General features: G+C 39.8%; 1 protein-coding gene across 1 annotated transcript; it reads left to right on the forward strand.

Annotated features, from left to right (window-relative positions):
* The first annotated feature begins 10,910 nt into the window (after nt 1-10,910).
* On the forward strand, nt 10,911-11,988 carry LOC100242687 (uncharacterized). The gene is made up of 2 exons (XM_019225478.2): nt 10,911-11,556; nt 11,661-11,988. The coding sequence occupies exons 1-2, from the start codon at nt 11,098-11,100 to the stop codon at nt 11,730-11,732; spliced, it is 531 nt and encodes a 176-aa protein (XP_019081023.1). The 5' UTR covers nt 10,911-11,097; the 3' UTR covers nt 11,733-11,988.
* The last annotated feature ends 636 nt before the right edge of the window (nt 11,989-12,624 follow it).

The following is a 12,624-nucleotide window of genomic DNA, read 5'->3' on the forward strand; positions in this document are numbered from 1 at the left end:
GTTGTCGACACCTCGGGTTTAGTTTTCTTGGCATACTTGGATGATCTCAGATATCTCCCTACCTTTCATTTCATACTCAGATATTTCACCCTTGATACTTTTGTACTTCCTATCATACCAGAGCCTGATCATCACCTTCTTTTGTCCTATACATCCCACCGTGACACATGACCTCACCCTTTTCTCGATTAGGAAGAGATGTAGATCAGTCCTTGATCACCTTGGTTGTTTTCATACATTCTTTTGGACTTTACGTTTAACATCTTCCATGATAGCAGGGCCTGACAGATTGTTGACTTATTAGTGACGATGCTTTCATTTTGATAGTTGGCATGTTGAGTGTTGTTTTGCTTACTCTTTGCATTTTGAGCACTGATCACTATTGTTGTTATTCACCAGTTAGTCTTGTTTTGTCAGCATGGTGTCACGATACATGGTCCTATTTAGCATTACCTATATGAGGTTGGACATTTTCATTACATGATGGATGAACATATTTCAGAGTACAGTAGTTTTGAGACATTGTGCATCTCTGTTTATTCATCATTGCATACTAGGGCATATCCCCTTTCTCCGAGAGCATCGGGCTTTCCACAGTCTTTATTCACCTTTCGATCTAGTTGGTCACCCATGTGAGTTACATACTGGGGCATACCCTCCTTCCATAAGATCATCGGACTTTTCATAGGCTTCATTATCTTTCGACCTAGTTGTCGATTCTCATGAGTTGTCATACTGGGGCATATCCCCTCCGACCGAGTTTGCTTGCATCGTTATCTGGGTTATCCTTTGGCTTTGGGCCATTTGATCAGGTCATTCATCATCTTATCAGTTTGAGTTTGAGTCGGGGCCGCACCTATATCGATCAGCCATCTCCTTGTCATGTTAGTTCAGTTTCTAGGACCGCACCCATATCGATCGGTCATCATCTTATCAGTTTGAGTTTGAGTTGGGGTCGCACCTATATCGATCGACCATGTTCCTATCACTTTTCGTGTCAGTACAATTTTTGGGGCCGCACCTATATCGATCAGCCATCTCCTTGTCATGTCAGTTCAGTGTCTGGGACCGCACCTATATCGATCGGTCATCTTCTTGTCAGCTTGGGTTTTTATTTTCGAGACCGCACCTATATCGATCGGTCATCTTCTTGTCTGTCTGAGTTTGTGTTTTTAGGGTCGCACCTATATCGATCGGTCATTTTTCTATCAGTTCGTGTTTCAGCTTGTTTTCGGGACCGCACCTATATCGATCGGTCATCTCCTTGTCATATCAGTTTGTGTTTCTGGGACCGCACCTATATCGATCGGCCATCTCCTTGTCATATCAGTTTGTGTTTCTGGGACCGCACCTATATGGATCGGTCATTGTCTTGTCAGTTAGAGTTCAGGGCCACATCTATATCGATCGGCCATCTTCCTATCATTTTGAGTTTGAGTTCGGGACCGCACCTATATTAATCGGTCATCATCTTATCAGTTCGAGTTCAGTTTGAGTCAGGGCCGCACCTATATCGATCGGCCATGTCCTTGTCATGTTAGTTCAGTTCGAGTCGAGACCGCACCTATATCGATCGGTCATTGTCTTATCAATTAGAGTTCGAGGCCGCACCTATATCGATCGGCCATCTCCTTGTCATGTCAGTTTGTGTTTCTGGGACCGCACCAATATCGATCGGTCATTGTCTCGTCAGTTAGAGTTTGGGGCCGCACCTATATCGATCGACCATCTCCTTGTCATATCAGTTTGTGCTTCTAGGACCGCACCTATATCGATCGATCATTGTCTTGTCAGTTAGAGTTCGGGGCCGCACCTATATCGATCGACAATCTCCTTGTCATATCAGTTTGTGTTTTTGGGACCGCACCTATATTGATCAGTCATTATCTTATCAGTTAGAGTTCGGGGCCGCACCTATATCGATCGGCCATCTCCTTGTCATATCAGTTTGTGTTTCTGGGACTGCACCTATATCGATCGGTCATTGTCTTGTTAGTTAGAGTTCGCGGCCGCACCTATATCGATTGACCATCTCCTTATCATATCAGTTTGTGTTTCTAGGACCGCACCTATATCGATCGGTCATTGTCTTGTCAGTTAGAGTTCGGGGTCGCACCTATATCGATCGGCCATCTTCCTATCATTTTGAGTTTGAGTTCGAGATCGCACCTATATCGATCGGTCATTGTCTTGTCAGTTAGAGTTCGCGACCGCACCTATATCGATCGACCATCTCCTTATCATACCAGTTTGTGTTTCTAGGACCGCACCTATATCGATCGACCATCTTCCTATCATTTTGAGTTTGAGTTCGAGACCGCACCTATATCAATCGGTCATTATCTTATCAGTTCAAGTTTAGTTTGAGTTGGGGCCGCACCTATATTGATCGGTCATCTCCTTGTCATGTTAGTTCAGTTCGAGTCGGGACCGCACCTATATCGATCGGTCATTGTCTTGTCAGTTAGAGTTTGGGGCCGTACCTATATCGATCGGCCATCTCCTTGTCATATCAGTTTGTGTTTCTAGGACTGCACCTATATCGATCGATCATTGTCTTGTCAGTTAGAGTTCGGGGCCGCACCTATATCTATCGACCATCTCCTTCTCATATTAGTTTGTGTTTCTGGGACCGCACCTATATCGATCGGTCATTGTCTTGTTAGTTAGAGTTCGAGACCGCACCTATATCGATCGACCATCTTCCTATCATTTTGAGTTTGAGTTCGGGACCACACCTATATCAATCGGTCATCATCTTATCCGTTCGAGTTCGGTTTGAGTTGGGGCCGCACTTATATCGATCGGCCATCTCCTTGTCATGTTAGTTCAGTTCGAGTCGAGACCGCACCTATATCAATCAGTCATTGTCTTGTCAGTTAGAGTTCGGGGCCGTACCTATATCGATCGGCCATCTCCTTGTCATATCAGTTTGTATTTCTAGGACCGCACCTATATTGATCGGTCATTGTCTTGTCAGTTAGAGTTCGCGGTCGCACCTATATCGATCGAGCATCTCCTTGTCATATTAGTTTGTGTTTCTAGGACCGCACCTATATCGATCGATCATTGTCTTGTTAGTTAGAGTTCGGGGCCGCACTTATATCGATCGGCCATCTTCCTATCATTTTGAGTTTGAGTTCGGGACCGCACCTATATCAATCGGTCATCATCTTATTAGTTCAAGTTCGGTTTGAGTCGGGACCGCACCTATATCGATTGGGCATCTCCTTGTCATGTTAGTTCAGTTCGAGTCGGGACCGCATCTATATCGATCTGTCATTGTCTTGTCAGTTAGAATTCGGGGCCGCACCTATATCGATCAGCCATCTCCTTGTCATATCAGATTGTGTTTCTGGGACCGCACCTATATCGATCGACCATCTTCCTATCATTTTGAGTTTGAGTTCGAGACCGCACCTATATTAATCGGTCATCATCTTATTAGTTTGAGTTCAGTTGAGTCGGGGCGACACGTATATCGATCGACCATGTCCTTGTCATGTTAGTTCAGTTCGAGTCAGGACCACACCTATATCGATCGGTCATTGTCTTGTCAGTTAGAGTTTGGACCCGCACCTATATCGATCGGCCATCTCCTTGTCATATCAGTTTGTGTTTCTGGGACCGCACCTATATCGATCGGTCATTGTCTTGTCAGTTAGAGTTCGGGGCCGCACCTATATCAATCGGCCATCTTCCTATCACTTTGAGTTTGAGTTCGGGACCGCACCTATATCAATCGGTCATCATCTTATCAGTTCGAGTTCGGTTTGAGTCGGGGCCGCACCTATATCGATTGACCATCTCCTTATCATGTTAGTTCAGTTCGAGTCGGGACCGCACCTATATCGATCGGTCATTGTCTTGTCAGTTAGAGTTTGGGGCCGTACCTATATCGATCGGCCATCTCCTTGTCATATCAGTTTGTGTTTCTAAGACTGCACCTATATCGATCAGTCATTGTCTTGTCAGTTAGAGTTCGGGGCCGCACCTATATCGATCGGTCATCTCCTTGTCATATCAGTTTTGTTTTGGGGCCGCACCTATATCGATCGGCCATTTCCTTGTCATATCAGTTTGTGTTTCTGGGACCGCACCTATATCGAACGACCATCTTCCTGTCATTTTGAGTTTAAGTTCGGGACCGCACCTATATCAATCGGTCATCATCTTATCAGTTCGAGTTCGGTTTGAGTCGGGGCCGCACCTATATCGATTGACCATCTCCTTATCATGTTAGTTTAGTTCGAGTCGGGACCGCACCTATATCGATCGGTCATTGTCTTGTCAGTTAGAGTTTGGGGCCGTACCTATATCGATCGGCCATCTCCTTGTCATATCAGTTTGTGTTTCTAGGACTGCACCTATATCGATCGGTCATTGTCTTGTCAGTTAGAGTTCGGGGCCGCACCTATATCGATCGGTCATCTCCTTGTCATATCAGTTTTGTTTTGGGGCCGCACCTATATCGATCGGCCATCTCCTTGTCATATCAGTTTGTGTTTCTGGGACCGCACCTATATCGAACGACCATCTTCCTGTCATTTTGAGTTTAAGTTCGGGACCGCACCTATATCAATCGGTCATCATCTTATCAGTTCGAGTTCGGTTTGAGTCGGGGCCGCACCTATATCGATCGGCCATGTCCTTATCATGTTAGTTCAGTTCGAGTCGGGACTGCACCTATATCGATCGGTCATTGTCTTGTCAGTTAGAGTTCGGGGCCGCACCTATATCGATCGGCCATCTCCTTGTCATGTCAGTTTGTGTTTCTGGGACCGCACCTATATCGATCGGTCATTGTCTTGTCATTTAGAGTTAGGGGCCGCACCTATATCGATCGACCATCTCCTTATCATGTCAGTTTGTGTTTCTAGGACCGCACCTATATCGATCGGTCATTTTTTGTGTTAGTTTGAGTTTTCGGGGTCGCACCTATATCAATCGGTCATCATCTTGTCAATTCGAGTTCAGTTAGAGTTTCGGGACTGTACCCATATCGATCGGTCATTGTTTTGTTAGACTGAGTTGAGTCTTGTTCGATTTTTAGTCACCATCTTTCTTTAGCTTTGGCGTTCGGAGCCATCGTAGATATCCATTCAGGCACCTTGAGTCACCATCTTTCCGTGTTTTTTGACGTTCAGGGTCATTTCTCCTCAGCCATGTCATTCAGGGTCACAATTCTTGGCATTCATATCCACTGGCATTGCACGCCTTACCTTCACGGATATGCACTTATCCTCGTTTTTCCTCACCTCGTTACCCCGTGCTTATCGCATATTCATCACGTAGTCCACATAGGGTGGTCTCCTTTAAACGCATTTTGTCGATACTCCAGGGTGGTTCGACCGGTACTCATCTTTGACATCGATCTTCAAGTAACTTTTGGAGACATCTTAGAGGGAGCCTGGATCCTTAGTGTGGCTTCAGAGGCATTTTGAGACATCTTTCTCTTTTAGGATTAGAGCCTTTGTGTTCGTCTATTAGCCTGAGTGAATTTGCATTTCACTAGTGTCCCTATGGGGGTCTCCTTGGTTCTTTGGTAGAGTTCACTTCATTCCACTCACTATTCACACTTGCTTTTCACTCCAGCGTTCATGTTCCTTGCACTCGTGAGCTCTACCGAAGAGGGGCATATTTGTAGACCCCCATTTAGGCATGGGTCACTTTTTCTCTAGTTGTTTTTGCAAATCACTTTTTTAGCCAGGTGTCACTATCCCAGTGGGCCACGTGTCACATCCTTAGTGTCTATAAGTAATCAACCTCGCTTTTTGAAGCTGCGGTAGGACTTTGACACGTGGAGGAACTTTCTGGAGGGGAGTCCCGTAGGCCGTTAGGTGGCTGCAGAAGAAAAAGTGGCAGAAAAGGTGGCTGCAGGAGGAGTGGGACAGAAAAGGTGGCAGAAAAGGTGGCTGCAGAAGGAGTAGGACAGATAAGGTGGCAGAAAAGGTGGCTGCAGCAGGGATCGTTGGGAAGGCGAATCCGAGATACAGAAAGAAAAAGAGGAAAAGAAAAGGGAGGAGTGAGTTTTTCTGAAGTTTTTGAGAAAAGGGAGTGGGGCGAGAGGGGAGCTTGAGAGGACTAGTGGGAAAGAGGAATTCCTTGGCTGGTTGCTTGAGAGGAAGGATAGTTGTCAGATTTCTTGCCCACCTAGCTGGAAAGAGTTATTTTTAGGGTACGTTTATTGTGTATTCTTCGTCAGCTTCTAATGGTGTGCTTTTCTACTTTGTTTTTACTGATTCTCGGATGATGAGTGTTGATTGGGAGTGAATACATTTATATTTTTGCTAATGGTTTTGTAGTGGTTTAGTTTGCTCTGGTTTTGATTTCTCCATGAGATATTTTTGTAACCACGTTTTAGCTTTCATTTGATACTCATTTAATCTTACTCACCATCATCTAAGCCTGTTGGTATGATGTGAAGCATAACTTGTCGGGCTCATTTTCTTGTATCTACTCTTTGTGCTCTGTTTGGTTATCCTCCTCTACTCTTGATATCTATCCATGGTACACATCTATTTTCTCATCCCTGCTTGAAGGAGATCCTAGGAAATCTGGAGTAGTTGTCTTGACAGCAAAGCTCACCTCATCAGCATCCCCATACCCATTCTCGTTTATTATTCATCGTTTTATCCAACATGCTCCCACCCCCATCCATCACTCCACTCCTATCCCTGTTTATCTTCATCATGAGTAAACCCCCACGCCTCTCATACCGGGAGGTGATGTCTCAAGATGATGTAGGAAGCTAGTATTTGAATTTGTGGAAAGAAGGGGAATTAATCACTACCATATTCTAACCTTTCATGCCCGTTTAACTCATCGTCAATACCCATGTGTATATGTGAGCCTTCCTAAAAATTGCCGCGTGGCTCCCTCTCCCTTGGACACGCAGACGGCCCCCTGACGACGCGTGGCATAGCTCATTCCACCCGGATATCTCGCATCTAGAATTCTTCTTCGCTGACATTCCACCCGAATGTCTCACATCCGGAATTCTTCTTTGCCGACATCCCACCCGGATATCCCACATTCAGAATTCTCCCCGCCGACATTCCACTCGGATATCTCACATCCGGAATTCTTCTCTGCCGACATTCCACCCGGATATCTCACATTCGGAATTCTCCCCGCCGACATTCCACTCGGATATCTTGCGTCCGGAATTCTTCTCTGCCGACATTCCATCCGGATGTCTTGCATCCGGAATTCTCCCCCGCCAACATTCCCCGGATATCTCGCATCCGGAATTCTCCCCCCGACATTCCACCCGGATATCTCACATCCGTAATTCTCCTCCGCTGACATTCCACCCGGATATCTCACATCCGGAATTCTTCTCCGCTGACGTTCCACCTTCCCCGGATATCTCGCATCCAGAATTCTGTCCGGCCGACGTTCCACCTTTTTCTTCATCCTTAGAGCATTTTCTTGAGGTTTCCAAAATCCCATTTTCAATAAATTTGGCCGCCATTTTATTTTCGGCGAGCAACTTCCGAATTTCTCATGATTTAAAATAAGCATGAAGTCAAATTCTGTAATTCCAAATGATGGAATTTATGGAATTAGTTCATGCAAAATAAACGGGCTATGGTGGGGGGCCTGACATCAAATAAATTTCTTCAAAATAAAACAAATTTGAACGAAATGTCATGCGTGTTACTGGTGATTCTTTCTGTTCGGTGATATGAATGATATACTTTATGTTCATTACTATGCACTAACCCTAATTTGTGATAGCGCGTTGCCGTTTGCTAATCAGGTACACATCCACTTCCACTTTGATTATTCTCTATGTATGTTTTGATTCTCATGTGTGCACGATAGTTTCGGGTATTCATTAGTTTCCTTATTAGATGTCGCGATTGCTTCATTTTATTAGTAGAGACACGTTTTAGGGATTTAGAGGGGTGTTACGGTCTTTACTGTACCTTCCCGATAAGTAACCTGACCCTCGAACCCGATCCGGTTTTTCGCAAATCACCTTTTCCAAATAAGGAGTCACACTTAGGGTTTCTTTCTTATTTTGTTTACCCTTTAAAAAATAAAACAAAAATAAGTGGCGACTCCAAGTCATTTTTTTTTTAAACCGATTAAATCATTTTTCAAAATCAAAATCGAGCTCACCATCGAGTGGGGAACGCATTGAACCGAAATGCGGGGTCCACAAATACACAAAAATATTTATGTCCAAATAATATTATATTCCAAAAAGGGTCAATATAATTTTTGAGAATTGAGAATTATCCCCTTTTTTTTTGTTAATTAAATATTTATATTTTAAATTTAATTAAAAATTTCCTTTAAATGTGATATATCTTTCAAGACAAAGATACAAAAATAAGAAGTTAATTAAATTGTAAGTTCCACTTTATGAATTGAGATTCCCACCAAGGAAATGCCCCAACCCTCCCTCTTTTAACGATTCTGTCTTTTTTTTTTAATGTTCTTTTTAAAATATATTATTAAAATATAATTGTTAATTTTTTTGAAAAATATGAAACTTTTCTTCACTTTTATTTATTTATTTATTTTTTTGTCAAACTCATCTTTTTAAAAGATGAATTTACTTCTTATACTAAACTCATTTTTTAAAAGAAGAGTTCACTTTTTATATTGAATTCGTTTTTTTCAAAGCCTAAAATTTGTTATATTGAACTCATTTTTTCAAAGACAGTTCACTTTTACATTCAACTTGTCTTTTAAAAATAAAAAACAAATTTTACTAGAAATTGAAAATACTATAATTTTAGAATAATTTTTTATATTACAAATTTTTTAAAAAATACACTGATGTAGAAAACCTATTTGTATTGTTGTTGACTATCACAATCAAACAAATTCTATCAATTTCAGTTTTTTTAAAAACAATTATTCAATTATATTATTAAATAAGTTCTTGAAAAATAAATAAAATAAATAAATTCATTGCCTCATCCTCTTATTTCCAAAACTAGTTTTGAAAATTCTTTAAAAAAATCAGAACCAACCACTGCAATTAATAAATATTTCCTAAACCAAATTAAAATTTAAAAGTCCTTAATTAGCAAATTCTGACCACTAATGATCTAGCAGTTAACCTATCATACACGCATTCCATTATCATCCATTCCTATTTACAGTAGGAAGAGATTCCCATCAAAGTCAAGGCCATGCAGTGATCCATCATGGATCAAAGGATTAGCCAAATCATTTGCCATCTTTATAGGCAATATTATATCTTTGATCAAGTCGAGTCAACCAACAGCCGACGTGTCATGGTAGAAATTTAGAGCCTGTGGGCGCTGGCAGAAACCATTGTAGACCTTTCCAAGCCGTCTCCAAGTTGTATGAACTTTCTGTCACTGTGTTTGTCCTAATCTACTGAAAATACTTTACTTAACTAGTGGGCCACTAGTAAGACAAAATATTGTCACTAGCACACACAATAATTGAGACCAACCTCGTGAGAAATGACTAGTCTGTTTGTCTTTTAAGATACCAGTGGATGAAAATTATTTTTTTTTTTTGAAAAGTTTTTTCAGTTTTTCTTTTGGACAAAATTTAATGATTTGTCATGTAAATTGTATAAATTTAATTACATATATTTACTTATGGTATGAATTTCAGATCAAAATGTGTAATTTTACTTGCATTTATTTTATTCAAAATTATTTGCTTTTATATTTTGGATTGTTGGTAGGCCCAACAATGCATAAGTACATGCAGTAAACTCTTAATGTGTAATGACTCATTGAGAAATTTTATTTCCCTGTCAAACATTGGGTGAAATGATTTATTGATGTTTGATTTCATAAATATCAATGTAATAAACTATTTCAAGCCCAATCTCAATTGTTTTTTCAAATTGACCTAGTCAAAATGAGATTAACTTAATTGATATATGCACCTACTAATTTAATATAAATCCAAAATATTTTATTGAATCACGTGATGAAGAGATTCAACTTATCTTCTCCCTAAACAAAAATATTAAAAAAAAATTAATAACTTATTGATCTTTCTTCTTAAATTTATCATTTTTTCATTTCCTGGTTTAGAACATTAAAAAAATGAACATATATCATCTTAACAGTTAGTGAATCAATGAATAATTGGAGAATTAATGTTATTTTATTTAAATGATTGAATCTAATATGGGTGTGTGATGTTGGAAAATATAAAAGATTTTATTTCTCCCATTAAAAACTAATTAAATTTATGAACAAAATGATGCACATATTCCAAAACAATTCTTTGGATTTCTCAACTTCAAACATTTTTTTCTCTTAATGATTTAGAATTTATTTGACAATCATTTTAGAAAATAATTTTAACTTAAAATATATATATTTAAAATAAATATTTGACAAAAATTTTAAAAATCTTTTAAAATTTAAAAAATCACTTTTAATATTTTTTTGAAGAAAATACTTCATAAATGATTCTTATAAAATTATTTTCACTAAAACACTTTGTATAAAAATACGGTCAAACGCATTCTTAAACTCATTAACATGTTTTTTTTTTCTAGGATTTTTTTTCTTTGCCTGCAATGTTAATCAAAATTGTTATTATTATTAATTTGTTTGTTAAACATTTTAAAATTTATTTGCATCACTATCAGTATAATGACTGCTTAGGCAATCATCCAACTTAAGAATCACTCTCTCCCTGTTGTACACGTTTTTTCCAATTCTTTGCAGACAGATTTTTCTTGAGTAGGATGAAATTGACCTTTTGGCCTTGTTGAAGGAAGCCGCCATGATCAATCATAGATTCATGGTTCCAACTTGGAAAGTTCAGTAGTCCACCAAACATTTTTAAAAGTAAATGGAGCCATGGACCACATCCCTGCAAAACCCACAACTAGAACCTTATTCTAAAAAGCTCACCAAACCCAATGTTCTATTTTTTGTGGGAATGCCGCCACAGAAGTCATATTATATGGCTCATTCCTACTACCTTCCCTTCTCTTTTATATTGGAATTGACTGCATTTACAAATGATATATGGTAAGTGGTAACTCATTGACCCATTCAAAGCTCTTTCCTTATTAAACCTAGTGTTGAAGAAGAAAGGCTTCACAAGGAAACATACAAGAGGCCTGAAAACATGACTAGGAAGAGCTGGTTTAGGTACTTCCAGTATGATGAAAGGAAGGAGACCCCGGCGGATGCGCGCAACGTTCTGTTAATTGTGGCGGGGCTGATCGCGGCCGTCACCTTTCAGGCGGGTATCAACCCTCCGGGAGGAGTATGGCAGGATGATAAAGATGGGCATAGGCCAGGAAGGGCGATATATTCTTATCAAACAAAAGAATTCTATGTTTTCTTGATCTCAAACACAGTGGCTTTCTCCACGTCCATTCTTCTTCTTATATCTCTAACACATAAATTTCCTTTCCACTTTGAAGTAATTCTTGCCACAACCTCAATGGTTGTGACTTATGCTTCTTCTGTATTCGCCGTTACCCCGGATGAATTGGTCAAGTTTCGATACATCTTGTTTGCTGCCGCTGCACCTTTTATAATAAGATGCCTACTGCAGGTGTGGGCCAGGTTGACAATGGAGGTATGAAGATAGACTTAATTACGTCTTTTTATTTTTATTTTTTATCCACAAGCTTCTATTCAGTCCTAATTTATTCTTTTTTTTTTCCCCCTGCTTTTGTGCAGGAGCAACCATATGATAAACACATCGTCTTTCCGGATAATCGCAGCGGCGAGAATGAATTAAACAGACTTTAGAGGTAGCTATGGGGAGTTGTAATACTGGAAACAATATTCTGATTCCAATCCCTCCATGGGTGAAGTTTATTCTTGATGCCCATATAGTCTTTTTATTCATGTAAAAGTCAACATCAATCATGGCCTTCCCAATTCAATCTTTTTTTTAGAGTGTTGGAGAACTGTCTATTTTAAGCCTAAAGGCATCCTGGAGATTTGGAATACATATTGAGTTAGTAGGTTTTTGAATGTTAATGCAGTAGAGTGAATGATTGGGTCCAAGATACACAATGTAAGTACTAATGGACGAGAAATCATCTTTATTGTTTGCCCAATCGGCTTATGAGAAAGGATGTAGTGCCACTGGAGAGTCCCGCTAAAGTAAAATGCCATAATCAAAAGTAGCACATAGATAACAAAAGAAGCGCTTGGTAAAAGCCTAAAGTTTTATAATGGGTTGATATATGTACTAAGAGTGTTTGTTTATTGTAAATGCTATGTCAGGCTACTTAAGATACAAGTACTACAAACTTCCAATGATGATACAATATTCAGTTAGATCAAAAGAGCAACTGACATGAATAGAGAGTGACATACTTACATGAAGTGGTGTGGAGACAGGTTTTGTTGGGAATCCCTAGATCCCTCCATTCCTAGTCTTGGACCACTTAGGGTGCATGCTACTAGTATTAAGGCTCTCTAGATCTAATGCAATAGAAAAATATGATAATAAAAACCATTAAAAACATAGATATAGAGAGTTTAGATATCATACATCTGATTTGGATGTTCTTAAATCAAATATAATCTAATGAAGAAACTTTATAGCCGTCGTAAATCTCAAAGACCAACAATCTTCCACATGATAACTTTTTTCACGGATCTTGGCACAAGAGAAGAGTGGTCTTTTCTT

Source organism: Vitis vinifera, chromosome 15 (genome assembly GCF_030704535.1).
Source record: "Vitis vinifera cultivar Pinot Noir 40024 chromosome 15, ASM3070453v1".
NCBI classification, from domain to species: Eukaryota; Viridiplantae; Streptophyta; class Magnoliopsida; order Vitales; family Vitaceae; genus Vitis; species Vitis vinifera.

Bases quoted from the DNA above. Each gene is read 5' to 3' on its own strand.
- LOC100242687 (XM_019225478.2), top strand. From the start codon at position 11,098: ATGACTAGGAAGAGCTGGTTTAGGTACTTCCAGTATGATGAAAGGAAG. The intron at 11,557-11,660 runs GTATGAAGATAG...GCTTTTGTGCAG, and splicing joins GGGCCAGGTTGACAATGGAG to GAGCAACCATATGATAAACA.